At 48.6% G+C, this 18,160-nt stretch overlaps 1 protein-coding gene across 2 annotated transcripts in view; it reads left to right on the top strand.

Moving 5' to 3' along the window:
- Window positions 1-9,273: 9,273 nt before the first annotated feature.
- IPPK (inositol-pentakisphosphate 2-kinase) overlaps window positions 9,274-18,160 on the top strand; it is a 70,930-nt gene continuing 62,043 nt past the window's right edge. The window contains exon 1 of one of the 2 annotated variants that reach the window (XM_023187802.2): window positions 9,274-9,641. In XM_023187802.2, the coding sequence (XP_023043570.1) occupies window positions 9,561-9,641 (81 nt within the window). In that variant the 5' untranslated portion in view covers window positions 9,274-9,560. Of the gene's footprint in view, window positions 9,666-18,160 lie in introns of both variants that reach the window. The other variant, XM_023187801.2, reaches the window with a different exon arrangement.

Below are 18,160 nucleotides of genomic sequence, written 5' to 3'. Positions count from 1 at the left end.
GCCCTTCTCTCCTCCACCCTAGCCAAGCCAGGGAAATATGTCACAAGGCCCAAGGGCTCTCTCCAGGCTTAACACCCCACCCCTGCCTGCGGGGCTGCTCTGTCCCCACAAGCATGGTGTCCGTCTCTGACCTTCAAAGTCCTGCCCGGAACAGATGCTGCCAGCCTGTCTTGCAACGGTCCCCTACCTCATTAACACTCCCTCCTCACGCTTCTCTGTCACTTGCTAATTTTTGAGGCTGGACTGGAAACCAGGAGTCCTCTTATATTTATTTTTAATAGGTAAAATATGTACACATGTGCGTATAAAATTCAAAAAGGAAAAAAGGTTATAGAGTACAGTGAGTTGTTTTTTTTGTTTTTTGGTTTTTTTTTTGCCACCACCCATTCTACTGCTGGTATGTAACTGTTACCAATTTTTTATGTATCTTTCCAGAGATATTCTATGCATGCCTGTCAAAATGTGTGTGTAGGTTGTATATTTTCATACAAATGGTAACAATATTCATAGTATCCTAGCTTTCTTTTTCACTTGCTGTATCTTGAAGATCACTCTATTCTTCGCAATGGCTGCATACTCTATCTTTGATGGATAATTTAGGTATCTACTTGCTATCTTTTTTTGACAATTATGTAGATTGTGGTTATGTAGATTCTGTTGTGCAGAGATTTTAATTTTTTATTGCAATAACATATTCATAACATAAAATTTACCATTTTAACCACTTTTTTCTTCTTTTTTTTTTTGAGACAGAGTTTTGCTCTTGTTGCCCAGGCTGGAGTGCAATGGTGCGATCTTAGCTCACTGTGGCCTCCGTCTCCCAGGTTCAAGCGATTCTCCTGCCTCAGCCTCCCGAGTAGCTGGGATTACAGGTGCCTGCCACCATGCCCAGATAATTTTTGTATTTTTAGTAGAGACGGGGTTTCGCCATGGTGACCAGGCTGGTCTCGAACTTCTGGCCTCAGGTGATCTGCCTGCCAAAGTGCTGGGATTATAGGCGTGAGCCACCATGCCTGGCCTTAACCACTTTTAAGTATACAGTTTGGTGGCATTAAGTACACTCATAATACTGTGCAACTATCACCACCATTAATCTCTAGAACTTTCCTCATCTTGTAAAACTGAAACTCTGAATCCATTAAAAGCTGGCTCCCCATTCCTCCCTCCCCCAGCCTCTGGCAGCCATCATTCTGCTTCCTGTCTCTGTGAATTTGACTGTTCTGCTACCTTGAGATTTTACCTTTTTTTTTGTGACAGGATCTCACTCTGTCGCCCAGGATGGAATGCAGTAGTGCAATCACAGATTACTGTATCCTTGAACTCCTGGGCTCCAGTGATCCTCCTGAATTAGCCTCCTCAGTAGTTGCGACTACGGGTGTGCCATCATGCCCAGTTAATTTAAAAAAAAACATTTTTTTTTTGGTAGCAATAGGGTCTCGCTGTGTTGCCCAGGCTGGTCTTGAACTCCTGGCCTAAAGTGATCCTCTTAACTCAGCCTCACAAAGTGCTGGGATTATGGGCATGAGCCACTGGGCCTGTCTGAGGTTTAAATTTTAAATAGAGACAAAGGTGTCTTTTCTCTGGTGTACTACTTTTTTTTCTGTCTTGTCTAAGTCGAAGATGATGCTAATGCTATGGGATGCCCTCACTGGGGTGGAGTTGGAGCGTCCCCGATTATGCTGCAGCACTGAGTTTCACTGGATTACATTTCTGGCTGTGGAAATGATGAGTCAACTGAGATGAGCTGCATTAATTTTAATAATATGGCCAAATTGAACTCTCACATTGGACTGTCACCCTGGAGAGCGTTTTCCTGGAGTGTAAGAGAGAGGTAGATGGAGGGTAGGTGCTGTGATTGTCCCTCTAAAACTCGTGTTGAAATTTATCTGCCCTCATAACAGTATTTAGAGGTGGGATGTTTAAAAGGTAATTAGGGGCTGGGTGCGGTGGTTCATGCCTGTAATCCCAGCACTTTGGGAGGCTGAGGTGGGCAGATCACTGGAGCCCAGAAGTTCGAGACCAGCCTGGCCAACATGGTGAAACCCCGTCTCTATTAAAAATACAAAAATTAGCCGGGTGTGATGGCATGTGCCTGTAGTCCCAGCTACTCGGAAGGCTGAGGCAGGAGAATCACTTGGACCCGCAGGGCAGAGGTTGCAGTGAGCCGAGATTGTGCCTCTGCACTCCAGCCTGGGTGACAGAACAAGACTCCATCTCAAAAAACAAAACAAAACAAAACAAAACAAAACAAAAAAAACAGTAATTAGGTCATAAGGGCTGTGTCCTCATGGGCGGGATGAATGCCATTACAAATGGACAAGTTCGGCCTTTTGGCTGGAAGCACCATCTTCCAGTAATTTGCCAAAATGATGAGCACAAAGGGAAGAGAAGAGGGACCCAGTATACATTATCTAAGCCTTTTAGAAAACAGGGAGTTATTCCTTTGCCCATATACCTGCAAATCTATAAGAAAGGTGATATTGTAGACATCAAAAGAATAGGTACTGTTCAAAAAGGAATGCTCACAAATGTTACTGTGGCAAAACTGGAGCAGTCTACAGTGTGACTCAGCATGCTGTTGGCATTGTTGTAAACAAGGGCAAGATTCTTGCTAAGACAATTAATGTGCGTGTTGAGCACATTAAGCTCTCTAAGAGCCAAGATAGCCGAGACAGTGAAGGAAAATGATCAGAAGAAGGAGGAAGTCAAAGAGAAAGGTACTTGGGTTCAACTGAAGTGCCAGCCGGCTCCTCCCAGAGAAGCACACTTTGTGAGAGCCAGTGGAAAGAAGCCTGAGGTGCTGGTACCCATTCCTTCTGAATTTATGGCATAATAGGTACCACAAAAATAAAAGACCTCTGTACTACCAAAAAAAAAAAAAGATATAAAAAAATCAAAGTGCAAGTTCTGTCCTTTCTTACTCTCTCTTTACCCTTCTGCCATGGGATGCCTCCCATGCGATGACACAGCAAGGCCCTTGCCAGATGCTGACATCTGGATATTGGATTTCCCGGCCTCCAGGTTTGTGAGCAGTTAGTTTCTGGACATTATAAATTAGCCAATCTGTGGCATTGTGTCACAGCAGCACAAAATGTACTAAGGCAGAGGATGGAGAGCTGACACTCTGACAAGAACCCAGGCAAGTGACTGCTAATCCAGGTAACAGCATGCCCATCTTTGTATTCCTGCGTGGGAAGCAGCCGTATGCTGAGGCCCCTGACTCACCATACTGGGAGGACCTCTCAGAATCGGTGGGGTTGCCTCAGGACAGCAGGGTCTTATCCCGTGGCAGGTTCAGGTGACCCAAATATATGAGTCCGTCCTCAGGAAATATGCCCCATTTCCATCTGGCTGGGCATCCTGAGTGCTGCATCCGGGCTCCGTTCTTGTTTCTAATTAGAGAGGTAAGTCACATCTTTTATGCAAAATTCAGATGTTACAGAATCATGTAGCATCATCAGTGCACATCGCCAAAGAAAATCTCAGTTAACAATAAGACACATATTCCTTGTTTTCTTTTCTATTCAAACACAAATATTTGTTCCTGTGTTTAACAATGTATCATGGCCATCTTGCATATCAAAACATAGACCCAGATCTACCTTATTTAAGAAATGTGTGAGGATTTATTCATTTTGTGAAATTTTAGAGAAGTGGTACATGAATATATTCTCTGTGAAAGAGTCAACAATATATAAATGTAAGAGGAAAGCTGGCCTGGCGCGGTGGCTCACGCCTGTAATCCCAACACTTTGGGAGGCTGAAGTGGGCAGATCACGAAGTCAGGAGTTTGAGACCAGCCTTGCCAACATAGTGAAACCCCGTCTCTACTAAAAATACAAAAAATTAGCTGGGCGTGGTGGCGCATGCCTGTAATCCCAGCTACTTGGGAGGCTGAGGCAGGAGAATGGCGTGAACCTGGGAGGCGGAGGTTGCAGTGAGCTGAGATTGAGCCACTGCACTTCAGCCCAGGAAACAGGGCGAGGCTCCGACTCAAAAAAAAAAAAAAAAAAAAAAAAGAGGAAAGTGAATTTCCTCCCCCAGTTCTTCCCACTTCCCTCTTTCCAGAGAGACTAATAATCTCTTTTCCTTTTTTGTTTCATTTATATACACTCTCACACATTTGTGTTACTTAACTGTATGCCTTGAACATCTTTCAGGTCAGTACAAAACAGGCCTAACGTATATTTTTACTGGCTGTATGATTTTTCTGAGTATGTCACCATTCATTGATTCTGAGACTCATCTGGGAACTTGTTAGAACACGGGTTGCGGAGGCCATCCTGAAGTGTCCCGAGCTAAAAACCGAGTCCTGTCATCACTGCTGTCCGTATGAGCACCCTGTACATATCTCTGAGTATTTAAGGGAGAGTTCCATAGGATTACATTTCTAGCTGTGGAGATGAGTCAAGTGAGATTAGCGTCGTTAATTTTAATAATATGGCCAAACTGAACTTGAACATTGCAATGCTTCTCCACCCTCGCCAGCAGTGCATACGTGTGCTGTCTGTCCCCTCCCCAGCACCCATGGCAAACACTGCCTAAGACTGTTTCACCACACTGATGTATGAGACACTTCATTCTTTGTTTGTTTTTGTTTTTGAGACAGAGTCTTGCTATCACCCAGGCTGGAGTGCAGTAGTGCGATCTTGGCTCACTGCAACCTCCGCCTCCTGGGTTCAAGCAATTCTCCTGCCTCACTCAGCCTCCCGAGTAGCTGGGATTACAGGCGACTGCCACCATGCCTGGTTAGTTTTCGTATTTTTAGAAGAGTTGGAGTTTCGCCATGTTGGCCAGGCTGGTCTCGAACTCCTGACTTCAAGTGATCCACTCACCTGGGCCTCCTAAAGTGTTGGGCTTACAGGCGTGAGCCACTGTGCCTGGCCGACACTTCATTATTTGAATTTCAATTAATTATGAAAGGAGCTGAACAATGAGTATCTTCTTTTTCTGTAAATGAACCTTTTATTTTGGGATTACTTTAGATTTACAGAAATGTTGTAAAGATAGTACTGAGTTCCTATGTGCTCTTCACCAGCCTCCCCCAAAGTGAACACACATAACTGGCACATAGGCCCAAACAAAACAACTTACATTAGTATGCTACTATTAACTAAACTTTAGGTTTTATTTGGATTTTACGTGTTTTCCCATCAATGTCCATTTCTGTTCCAGGATCCAATCCAAGATCCCATATTGAGTCGTCGTGTCTCCTTAGGGTTCCCTGATCTGTGGCACTTCCTCAGTTTATCCTTCTCTTCCATGATCATGGCAGTTTTGAAGTCCCGGTTAGACTGGGTCAGTCTCCCATTCCCCCAGATCCTCCCTTCTCCCGGTTAGTCTCTCATCCCCTCAATAAGAACTGTGCGTACTGTCCCTCAATTTGGGTTTGTTTAATGTTCTCTAATGATTAGAAAGGGCTTATGGGTTGGGGGGAAACGCCACAGAGGTGAACTGCCCTTCTCATCATGCCATGCCAGATCGTGGCAACAGGTGGTATCACATACTTTCTTAGTAAGGAAAATTCTGCACACACATAAAAATAGCAAGAGTAGAGTAAGAACTCATTACTTGGTACTCCACAATTATCAATGCTTTTCTTTTTTCTGTTTTTTTTTTTTTTTTTTTTTGAGACGGAGACTCGCTCTATTGCCCATGCTGGAGTGCAGTGGTGCGATCTCGGCTCACTGTAACCCCCGCCTCCTGGGTTGAAGCTATTCTCCTGCGTCAGCCTCCCGAGTAGCTGGGACTACAGGCGCCTGCCACCACGCCTGGCTAATTTTTGTATTTTTAGTAGAGACGGGGTTTTACCATATTGGCCAGGCTGGTCTCGATCTCCTGACCTTGTGATCTGCCTGCCTCGGTCTCCCAAAGTGCTGGGATTACAGGCGTGAGCCACTGTGCCCGGCCCGGGATAGCTTTTCAATATGGTTGGAAGACATTTTCATTTTACTTTTCTGTTCTCTTCTCCATCCTTTCTTCTTCCCTCCCTTCCTCTATCTTTCCTTTTTAACACAAAAAGAGAAAGCACTAACAGTGCTGGCAGTCTATATTGGACCTAGATGGAAGAGCATAACACATCTAATTAAACTGCTCCCTCTCTTGGCTCAGACTGCCAAGACAAAATACCATAGGCTGTGTGGCTTAAACCACAGACATTTGTTTCTCATGGTTCTTTTCCAGTCTTTTCTTCCAGCCTCCTCAGATGGGAACCCTCTCCTCTGCATTCCCACTGTTCGTCCCCATATTGGTTTTTTTTTTTTGTTTTTTTGAGACGGAGTCTTGCTGTCACCCAGGCTGGAGTGCAGTGGCCGGATCTCAGCTCACTGCAGCCCCACCTCCCAGATTGATGCAGTTCTCCTGCTTCAGCCTCCCGAGTAGCTGGGATTACAGGCATACGCCACCAACCCAACTAACTTTTGTATTTTTAGTAGAGACAGGGTTTCACCATGTTGGCCAAGTTTTGAACTCCTGGCCTCAGGTGATCCAGCCACCTTGGTCTCCCAAAGTGCTAGGATTACAGGTGGGAGCCATCGCACCCAGCCCCCCATATTTCTTTCAAAGCACCCGAGTTGAGGAGGGGAAATGGCATGGTCTGCCCAGGTGCTGTTGCCTGTGAATTTAAAAAGAATGATAAAACCAAATTTGGATTTAAAAAATCCTTTTTTTGAGAAGGGTCTGGCTCTGTCAACCAGGCTGGAGTGCAGTGATGTGCTCTCAGCTCACTGCAACCTCCATTTTCTGGGCTCAAACGATCCTCCAACCTCAGTCTCCTGAGTAACTGCAACTACAGGTGTGTACCACCATGCCCCGATAAATTTTTGTTATTTTTTGTAGAGATGGGTTTCACCATGTTGGCCAGGCTGGTCTTGGACTCCTGAACCCTGAACTCAAAGTGATCCCCTCACCTAGGCCTCCCAAAGTGTTGCGATTACAGTTGTGAGCCACCGTCCCCAGCGTGAATCTGCTTTTTATCACCATATAATGTCAATTTTAAAGTATCAGGGATATAATACACCTCCATGGGGGGGGGGGGCGGGAATCAAGATACAGAACATTTCCAGCACCTTAGAGGTTTCAAGGAAATATTTTAATGCTTAATATATTATTTAATCTCACCCCAACTCTCCTTTTGCAGGGTGCTGAGAAACTCAATTGCAGTCATGTTTAAGCTCCCCTGGCCTTGTGGGGGCGTGGGAAGGACTGAATTTTGTGAGTCCTAAGGTCCTCCCTCTCGGGGATTACTTACCTCCACGAGTGGCTGCTTCTGCCCCCATTTCTCAGCCATCCCCGTGGAGGGTCCTGAGCAATCTCCCACCCAGCTTCCTCCTGCCAACCCCCTCCTTTTTTCCTTTTGAGACGGAGTCTCACTCTGTTGCCCTGGCTGGAGTGCAGTGGCACAATATGGGCTCACTGCAACCTCCACCTCCCGGGTTCAAGAGATTCTTCTGCCTCAGCCTCCCGAATAGGTGGGACTACAGGCGTGCACCACCACACCCAGCTAATTTTTGTATTTTTAGTAGAGATGGGGTTTTACCATATTGGCCAGACTGGTTTCAAACTTCTGACCTCGTGATCTGCCCACCTTGGCCTCCCAAAGTGCTGGGATTACAGGCATGAGCCACCGCGCCTGGCCTCCCCTACTTTTTTTTTTTTGAGACAGGATCTCGCTTTGTCACCCAGGCTAGAGTGCAGTGGCTTCATCACGGCTCACTGCAGCCTCAGCCTCTCCGGCGCAAGCGATCCTCCTGCCTCTGCCCTGCAAGTAGCTGTGGCTACAGACACAGATACCACACCCAGCTAATTTTTTGTAGAGATGGGGTTTCGCCATGTGGCCCAGGCTGGTTTGGAATTCCTAAGCTCAAGTGATCCACCCACCTCAGCCTCCCAGAGTGCTGGGATAACAGGCGTGAGTCACCATGCCCGGCCCCAGCCTCCCTTTTGAGGCCTAAAATGGAGGAAAGAGATGCTCAAAGCCTTCAGCTCATTTTCCTGAGTCACTGGCCTGATTTCACTACAATTCCCAAGGCCTGGCAAGGTGCCCAGCCGTTCTCAAAGTTGGGTCTGCAGGTCCTCTCTTTTTTTTTTTTTTTTGTTATAAAACAGTATATATTGAAAATACGTAGTGATGGTCATGCATTGGTATTAGCTCTCTTTTTGAACTACATAACTGTAGATGTTCTTTACAATGTATATGTCAACCAATGCAATATATTGCAGCAGACCGAATGCTGAAGCACATGTGACAACCTATTAGATCAGATTTTAAAAAGATTCGCAAAAGTGTAAAACAGTACCACTCCTTTATTTTGGTGGTGGGCGGGGAATGTAATGTTTACTTTTTTTTTTTGACAGGGAGTCTCACTCTGTTGCCCAGGCTGGAGTGCAGTGGTGCGACCTTGGCTTACCGCAACCTCCGCTTCCTGGATTCAAGTGATTCTCTTGCCTCAGCCTCCGGAGTAGCTGGGATTACAGGCGTGCGCCAACACACCCGGCTAATTTTTGTATTTTTAGTAGAGGCAGGGTTTCACCATGTTGGCCAGGCTGGTCTCGAACTCCTGACCTCAGGTGATCCGCCCGCCTCGGCCTCCCAAAGTGCTGGGATTACAGGCGTGAGCTACCGCGCCCAGCTGTTTACTTTTAAACGAAACAAACAACAAACTTCAAAGCATTTTAACTTACAATGTGGTAACATTGATAGCTGTAACCCCCATAAGCAAAAGCTTGGGGCCTTCATGTTTATGAGTATAAAATGGTCCTGAGACTAAGAGTTTGGGAAATGCGGTAGCTCTATAGAGCGTGCCATTCTTGCCGCCGCATCAGTGAATTTAGGAGCAGGAAGGTCGTCGGTCCTTTGCCTCACCCCCAAGCAGGAGCCTCGCGCTCCAACTGCGTCCCTCGAAGTCTTCGGGCAAAAGCGGGGCTGGGGAGTCCAGTTGTGTCGCCAAGCCACGTTTCCTCGCGTGGAATGTTGGACAATGTTTTCTACCTCACAGGACCATCGAAATGACTGCGTTGGGTATCCCCATGACATGCACGATGAGTTAACACCCTATTCTACAGAAGAAAAAGCTGAGACTCAGAGACGCCAAGAGCTTTGCTGGGGTCCCGCGACTAAGCAGTCCCGCGACCCAGATAACCAGGCCACCCGGGCAGAGCCGGTCACTACCGGGCGCCGAAAATCCGCCGGCTCCTCCCGCCAGCTACACATCCGGCGCCGAGGCCGGAAGCTTCTCTTCCGGTTCCCAAGACCGCGTTCCGGAAATGAGTCACTCTACCAGTACCTAAAATGGCCGCCGGCCCATCCACCGTCGCGATCAATGTAAGGAAAGTGGTCACGAACCCGGAAGTTGCCCGACTCCGTCATGGCAGGCGCAGGGGGCGTGGCTTCCGGCGGCCGCAGCTTGCTAGTAGCCGCGGCAGGGTCGAGCGGGGGCGGCAGCTGACAGGCGCTCCTCCCCCGACTGCAGCGGCTGGTGCCCAGCGAGGCGGGCGTCCCCCAGCTCGCGTCCCCGCGTCCTCGCGTCCCAGCCCGCGAGGCGCCAGGGCTGCGCCTGGGCATGGAAGAGGGGAAGATGGACGAGAATGAATGGGGGTACCACGGAGAAGGCAATAAGAGCCTGGTGGTGGCCCACGCGCAGGTGAGCGGCGGCCGTGCGGCGCAGGTCCGGTACCTCACTCAGACGGCCGGTATCACCCCGCCCCCAGTATCCGTTTCCCCAGCAGGGTCGGTTCCACGTCCTCCCGGTACCTTCCTCCTCCCCAGCCGGTCTCCGGAATTCCCCCCTACCCCGTGGGTTCCTCATCACCCAGTATCCCCTCTTTACTGGGTCAGTCTCCCATTCCCCCAGATCCTTCTCCTGGCCGGTCTCTCGTCCCCTCAGTATTCCCGTTCCCCGTCAGAGTCAGTTCCACGGCCCCCTTCCCGCCCCGTCGGTGCCGCTCTCAGCCTCACTCGGTGCCGCCTCCGGCCTGGATGCCCGCCGGACTGCCAGGCCGCAGTGGGGCGGAGGCTTAGCTGGGACAGAGGGCCCGGTCAGCACCGGAGGAAGAAGCAGAGTACCCACAGTGCTGTTACTCTCAGCACCAAAAGAGTTCAGCCTCGTGAGACTATGGAATTGCTGTGCTGTTAATAGTAAGGGGATGTTACCCACAGGTTCCTTCTCAACCTTTTAGAATTTGAAGGGTTTCACCTGAATTCAATGAGGGTGAAAGTTTTAGAAATTGCAGTAAGATCTCGCAAAGGTGAATCCAAGAGTGAAGGATGTGGGTCTGTGTGAGGGCCCGGATCTCTCTGACCTTTTGCTGTCTGGTACAGTCACGCAGGAATGTGGCCGGCTGGAAGGGGGGAGGGGTGTGAGGGAGGCGAGGATAGGTGTCATGTAGGGAGGGGTTAGAGCATGGGTGTTAAAGGCACAGGAATCTCAGTTCTGCCCCTGCCTGGTGGAGGCTCAGTGTCTACATTTGTGAAGTGGAACTACTAATAGAATTCGCTTTGTGGGATTGTTGGAAAGATCAGTTATGCAGGAGCCCATCAAGTTATGCTCAGCAAGTGATAATGATCATCCCCTTGGACAGATAGATAAAGTGAAAATAAGAGAGGTTGAGGGCACTACCCGGGTCCAAGAGCTTGTCAGGGATGATGTAGGCAGTGGAGTCCTGCCTTGCTTCTGTTGTTCCTATGCTGGATGCATTGGTCAGCTGTAGTGTAAGCTGCAAACACCCAGGTAGTCCCTAGGTTGTGCCTTTGGATCTTGTTACTCTTTAGCACAAGGAACTAAAGAACAGAGACTACAAGCTTTGCTCAAGATCTTTAGGTGAATTAATAATGGACCAGGCTAACCTGAAGCTGTCCTTCTCTTGTGTAGTCCGCTGTTGAGGACGGTGAGGGACGTTTCCGCGTGGGTCCTTATGTTGGATTACTGTGCCGATCCCCTGAATCCTTTCCCAAAACAAATACTAATATTCCAGTTCCTTGGTAAGATTAGATGTATCTCTGCATTTTAGGTAAACCTAAGGCTTTCTTTAGTGAGGGCTGATATATTAAGTTTCAAAAGTAGTGGCAGATGAAGCAGCAAGTTTCAGGCTTGGAGCAAAAGGACACCCATGTTGAAAGAGCAGAGGCTTTGACGCAGTTGCCTCTGGCACTTGGATCCCTCTGCATGTTCCCGACAAGTACGTGTCCACCCTCTTCCCTGAGTCCACCCCCTTTCCTGAGCAGACATCTCCAGGGCAGCCTGGCGCTACCGTGTTGCACAGCTCTGATTGTAATGCTTGTTTATTTTTATTTATTTATCTATTTAGAAATGGAGTCTTACTCTGTTGCCCAGGCTGGAGTGCAATGGCGCGATCTCGGCTCACTGCAACCTCCGCCTCCCGGTTTCAAGCAATTTTCCTGCCTCAGCCTCCTGAGTAGCTGGGATCACAGGCATGCACCACCATGTCCAGCTAATTTTTGTATTTTTAGTAGAGATGAAGTTTCACCATGTTGGCCAGGCTGGTCTGAAACTCCTGACTTCAAGTAATCCACCCACCTCGGCCTCCCAAAGTGCTGGGATTATAGGTGTGAGCCACCACGCCAGGTTGATTGTTTATTTTTTCTTTCACCTTTTCAGATTTACCTACAGCCACCAGGCTATTCTAGACCTATGCTATTTGTTCTTTTTTTTTTGAAATGGAGTCTTCCTGTCTCTCCCAGGCAGACAGAGTGCGGTGGTGCAATCTTGGTTCACTGCAACCTCTACCTCCTGGGTTCAAGCAATTCACCTGCGTCAGCCTTCCAAGTAGCTGGAATTACAGGCACCTGCCACCATGCCCGGCTGCTTTTTTTGTACTTTTAGTAGAGATGGGGTTTCACCATGTTAGCCAGACTGGTTTCAAACTCCGGACCTCAAATGACCCGCCCGCCTCAGCCTCCCAAAGTGCTGGGATTACAGGCGTGAGGAGCCACTGTACCCAGCCTCATTCTTTATTTTAAATCTAAATTTGCTTTACTGTACTCATTCCTGTTTGGTTGTTGTTTTTAGCTCATCATTTGAAATTGAAGATTATCACTGCACGTAGTCTCTTGAGAAAATGTTTCCAATTCCTCAGGTTAGGTCAGACAGAGCCTGTGCCTGATATGGTCACCTGAACCAAGCCAAGCCCACCAGCTCTGCCCTGTGGTGTATTTGCTCGGGCTGTGGACCAAGGAGGAGAGAACAATTCCTGGAAGGCAGCTTTTTAGGAACTGTTGAGTTCGAGCAGAGGGTATGTGTCAGTGGGGTAGAAGATGGGTGAGGGAGAACAGGAGGAGTCTGTGGTCCTGTGGATGCTGAGCATGCACCCGGCCTCCCTGCAGCTGGGTGTGGGAGCAGGTGGACCGTGCTACTCTGCTCAACTCCTTAGATCCACCTCATTGGGTCCGAGAGAGAGGGAGGCCTTTGCCAAGTTTTTCCAGGTAAGGAGAGGGTTGCTTTCTCTGAGAGGGCATCAGCTCCTCTCAGAATTGAAATGTCCCTAATGAGTCCTGTGCTGACCCCCATCCCCTCCACCGTGAGAACATGATTCACCTACAGCCAGCCTGAGCCGGTCCTGCAGGAGCCGAGGTTCTAGGTAAGGAGATCTGCATGGTCATTGGCTGTCAGCACTAGAAGGAGCACAGTGACGTTCTTCCTGCAGTATGCAAACATGGGATGAGAGAGAGCCTTCTGTACAGCGCAGTACTTGTAGGAAATGAGGCCTGGGGATGGAGGAACTAGGTGTGGGCTATAGGAGGGTGTGCTCAGGGTGGGCAGGAAGGTAAACAGCAGGCCAGCCATAGAGAGGCATTTAAAGGTGTTCCTGACAGAAGGTGGTCAGCTTCCCCAAGGCCCTTCCACTCAGAGATGGCCCAGGACGATTCTCATTTTGCCTGTCGGTTTGCATTCTGCCTCTGGGCTGGTTGTGAACCTGAACTTTCCCAGGCGCAGGTAATGATGGTGTTCTCTGCCTTGTGTGGTGTGGACCCTGTGGCATGCTTGAGAGGCTCTCAGTAGCCTGGCATGTTCCCTGGTGGGTGTCTGGAGCTTCAGACACTGACCCTGTGGGGGCTCCTTGGTTGGGGGAACTTCTCATCTGGGCAGTTTCCTTGTTGCAGCCTGAAGGTGCAGTGCTTCGGCTAGTGACCACATTTCAGGTTAGTGAAGTCCGCAGGCTGCCCCTTTATGCACTGCCACAGGATTTCTCTCCCGTGTTACGCCTGCACCTGCCTCCTTCACCTTCAGCTTGTTGGTTTTGGCTCAGTATCCTGTCCTGTGAAGGTCACTTTAGGTTTGGTTTGTCATTCCATCTCCTAGGTGTTTTTAGATCTGGATCATGCACTTGTCTAGGGCACTGAGCCCCTTCCAGACCACCTCAGCCTTGGGGAGCAGGGGCAGAAGGTGGCCCACTCCTGTCGTGACACTAAGCCATCATGATGTTTTCCTTCTTACTGACAGAGGTGACATGAAAGACTTTGCCATTTAGTTGGCCTCCCAGCAAAGAACATTGATCATGTGTGGACAAAGCGGCTCACTTCCAGTTGTTCCAGTTTCGTGACCTTTCCGAGAGTCTGAGAGCTTCAGATCATTTCTGCAAATTGTTTTGGTGCCTGGGGAGTTTTGGTGTCCCTTTGGTACCTGTTTGGTGCCTGGGATATTTGTCTGGGCATTGAAGGTGTAAAGTTGAAGCAGTCAGGTGCCCTCTTACTGTTTCTCTTCTCATCTTGTGTTTTAGTATTTCTGGTCCATAGATCATATATATACACTATACATATACATATATATGTATGTGTGTGTGTATATATATATTTTTGCCACACAGCATTATTTTGTATATCAAAATTTTAATAATTTAGGTGATTATTTTGTAGTGGATGGATTAAGTCCTTCATATGAAGACCTGTTTACAATGTTATGTGGAAAAAGCAGGTTACAAAAGAAGATGCATAATGTGGTTATAATTACAAAATGATTGCAAGAAAATACATGAAAATGTTCTAAGTGGCTGTGACTGATAGTATCCTAAATCGCTTTTACTTTTCTTTTGTTCTTTAAGTATTTTCTAGATTTCCTACAATGGATGTGTATGATACTCAGGAAAAAGGTTAATTTTTAAAAAGTTTACACTCTTTGATTTACTAATTTCTGTTCTAGTAGTCCGTTCTAAGGAGATAATTAGAAATGTAAATAAAGATCTTGTACACAAAGATATCCATTACAGAATCACTTAGAACAGGTTAAGTGGAAAGCCATTGTGCAGTCCTGCAGGGCTGTTAGCTGGGCCATACTTCCTACTGTGGATGCTGGAAGCACATATGTTTATGTTCTCTGTTTTTTTCCAACCATATAACATATGCCAAGCCCTTGGCCGCTCCCTTTTACAATTTTTAGCTGGACCTAGTTGAAATAGTCTTAGCTTTCTGTTACTGCCAGCATTTTGTTTAAACCAGTGATGTATTCTGCATTTGGGATTTTTAATGGCATTCTGGGCTGACACAGCTGATGCGGCTTCTTTCCTAGTGAGGTTCCTTCTCGTCTCAGCTGAGCTCATTGGAGAGCTGTGCTTGTGGCTCGCTCTTTGTTTATTCCCGTCTTTGTATCTGCAGTTGCGTGGTGAGGTCTGCTTTTTGGTGACTGTCAGCCTGTGATGGTGCCTCTCGTGCACAGGGGTGTGTCGGTTTGGCCTTGGCGCACCTCCTACTTTTACACCTTCTGAGGTGACACAGCTGCTTTCCTTCTGCCTTACTGAGCCTCCTTCTTGGTCAGAATTCAGTCAGAGCGAAGCTTCCCAGTGACTTCCTCTGTCTTCTGAGAGCTGCTATCCAGGAGGGTGAGAAAAGCATCATTGCTGTGTCTGCAGAGAGCAAGGCTGTGCCTAGGGCCCGGCCACTCCTGCCTTGTTGCCAAGCAGTTGGGAGATCGGAGGGCCAGGACTTGTTCACACTTCCCTGTGGCCCTCACTGTGGGCCTCTCAGCAGCTCTGCTTCCTTTTACAGGTGGCCAGGCTTTCTGTGCCTGTAGGGGTCAGCCCCACACACGAGATGTGCCCATCCCCACAGGCCTCCCCATGTTCTGAGTGTTGTGTGCGTGGGTGGCCCCCCCCCCATGGCCCACACCTGTGCCTGCTTCAGTCCTGCAGAGGACACCATGAGTCAGGATGGAGTTGCTGAGGCTTGAGAAGGATGTGCCCCGTACGGGGTGGACAAGGGGCCAGGACCTACTGCTCCCTGCCCGCTGGCTGTCTCCAGTCTGGCCTCCCTGCTCTTGCCTGCAGAGTACTGGGCTCCCGTCCTCCACAGGCATCTTGGCGATGTCACATCTTCATCCCGTGTCAAATGGGCTTTGGATTTCTGTCTGAGGCCGTGCATTCCCAGCGAAGCCAAGCTCACTCTTGGGAGCACCTCCTGTTGGAGCCCAGTACCGTAAGCCCTGCTTCTTGTTCCCTCCACGGTCCTACGCATACTGGACATCCCTTTCTGGGTTGCAGAGGTGGACTTCGGCACCTCCTGCCCCCAGTGACTGACCGACCCTGGGCAGCCTTCCTCTCTGGCTGGGACAGAGCTGGAGCTGGAGCTGCGGGGGTGGGGTGAGGAGGGTCTACAGGGAGGGCAGCCTCTTGAGACTGGACATTTGGGATCCCCCATGGCCCCTGCCTGGGAGTCATCTTCACAGTTCGGGAGAAGCCGGAGCTGAGCGTTGCTTCTAGAAGGCAGGGGCAGCATCCTGAGGGGTGACCCCTGCTGCTGTTCTCTTTTTCTATCTTCCCTTCCCACAAAAGTCGTCTGATCTCAGCCTCAGTTTATCTCCTCAGCCTGATGGAAGACTTGACCTTGGTCCTTGTCCTTTGACCGATCTCTGGAACAGCTGATTTTGTGAGTGATACCCCTCCAGAGTGAGTCCTCCGTGGGTGGCAGGAAAGTCTCTCCTTATCTGTCCTGAGAGGCTCTTCTAGTTAGTAGCTTTAATTCACCCATAAGGTGCCCCCTCAGGCTTCCCATTGGCAGGTGTCGCTTTTAATGCATTGGAGTTTTTGTGGCCTTCTATTTTTATTTAACACCAATTGTTGCTTCTCTCTGAAAATATAGAATATCAGAAGGAAGGAACTGGAAAACACCCAGTATTCCTCCATGAAGAGAACAACTTTTGTTAACACTTTGGTGCACTTTCTTCTAGTCTTTTTCTACTTATTGTCGAGCATCGCTTCGCACCAGGGATGCATTCTGAGAGCTGCATTGTTAGGTGATGATGCCATATGAACACACCTAGATGGTAGAGCCTGCCTCACGCCCAGGCTGTATGGGGCAGCCTGTGGCTCCTAGTCCTCAGTCCTAGTCCTCAGACGCATGCAGCATGGTTCTGGACTGAGTGCTGCAGGCCGTTGGGACACGATGGGAAGTGTCTAATGGGAAGTGGGACACAATGAGAATCTAAACGTAGAAACTGTGGTATTATAATCCTATGGGACGCACCATTGTTTCATGCAGTCCATCGCTGACCCAAGTGTCGTCATGTGATCCATGACTGTATTTTGCCTTTATTAGGTAGTTAAGAATACTACGTATCTGTTTCTGTTTTGGGATTTTTTTCACTTAATTTTATAGCACAAATAGGTAGAAAATCCTCATGCACGTCTTGCAGGATGCTCGGGGTTCCCAGTGTTGCGCTGGCGATCCTCGTCGGTGGGCTTTGCCGAAAGTCTTCGTACGTACGTGTTTGGGCTTCTGCTGCTCAGGCTGGGCTCTTGGGTAAATCAGGCTCCTTGGCACACGTTGCAAATTGCATTCCACACGGCCGTGCCACCTGCCCTCCCACTGCAGCCCAGGAAGGGATTTTTATTGAAATGCTTTTTGCCACTTTTGTAAATGATGAATTGTGTCCCTTAACTTTTTAAATCTTGGGGTTACTTAGTGTGTGTGTATAAATGCATCACTCCTCTTGTTCTTCCTATTGTTTGGTGTTTTTGACTTGTTAAAATCCTTGATTTTCATCGAATTTTCCAAGGCAGAAGCTTCCCTGTTACCAAGAGTACAGGTGCAGCTTGGGCCTTGGTCTAGCATTGCTCTTGTTAAGAAACACCCCAGCCCTCAGACTGCAGAAGTGTCAAGGTCTTCCCTTCCAATCTTAACCCTTTTGCTTCACTTTTTTTTTGTTTTTTGAGAGGGAGTTTCGCTCTTGTTGCCCAGGCTGGAGTGCAATGGCGCAATCTTGGCTCACTGCAACCTCCGCCTGCCAGGTTCAAGCGATTCTGCTTCAGCCTCCCGAGTAGCTGGGATTACAGGTGTGTGTCACCATGCCCGGCTAATTTTGTATTTTTAGTAGAGACGGTTTCTCCATGTTGGTCAGGCTGTTCTCGAACTCCTGACCTCAGGTGATCCGCCTGCCTCGGCCTCCCAAAGTACTGGGATTATGGGTGTGAGCCACTGCGCCTGGCCCTTTTTCTTCACTTTCAACATTTTATTCTAGACGTTAAGAAGAAGGTAAGCTTCAACTCTCTGGTTTCAGATAACTTTTTGAAAGAGGAATAGTGTCATTATCTCCATAGCTGGTTAAGATGTGGTGAGCTGGCAGGAGCTCAGAGCCTGCCGGGGTATTGGTTCTTGCCCCCTCCTTCATGGGAAGTCCCCCAGGTGGCTGTGTTCACCCCCCTTCCCCAGCCATGGGTGCCCCTTGGACTCATTGTGTCTTTCTGCTAATGAGAGCTGCTATGGTGTGTTTTCACCTGTTTCCTGCCAGCTGCCTGTGTGAGGGTAGTAGAGCCCTATGGCCTATGCATTACTGAAGCCCTCAGCCTGGCACATCTCGGGGACCACCCACCTCAGCCAGCCCAGCCTGATCAGGCCCCTCACATGGGGCAGTTGGCATGGGCTGTAGAGGATAGGTGAGCTGAATGTGTCTGAGTTTTGGTATTAATGAAAACTGGCTGATACTGTGGTTCCCCTGGGGGTGTGTGGGTGGGTAGATTTCTTGTGATAGTTTTTGGATCATAAATGGGTGGGTGAAGAAAGCAGTTTCCCTTGAAATGGACGAATCATTGTATTCAGGTTTCCTTAGTTGGCTGTGGCTCTTGGGCTCCGTAATGGAAAGGGATAGCAGATTTCCCGTGAGTGACAGCAGGGAGGTCAAGCCACTGTGTTTGGATGTGGTGGTGGAGGAAATGTGAG

This window comes from Piliocolobus tephrosceles, chromosome 14 (genome assembly GCF_002776525.5).
Source record: "Piliocolobus tephrosceles isolate RC106 chromosome 14, ASM277652v3, whole genome shotgun sequence".
NCBI lineage: Eukaryota > Metazoa > Chordata > Mammalia > Primates > Cercopithecidae > Piliocolobus > Piliocolobus tephrosceles.
Note: the sequence above shows the minus strand (reverse complement) of the source record. Positions and strands in the feature narration are given on the sequence as shown.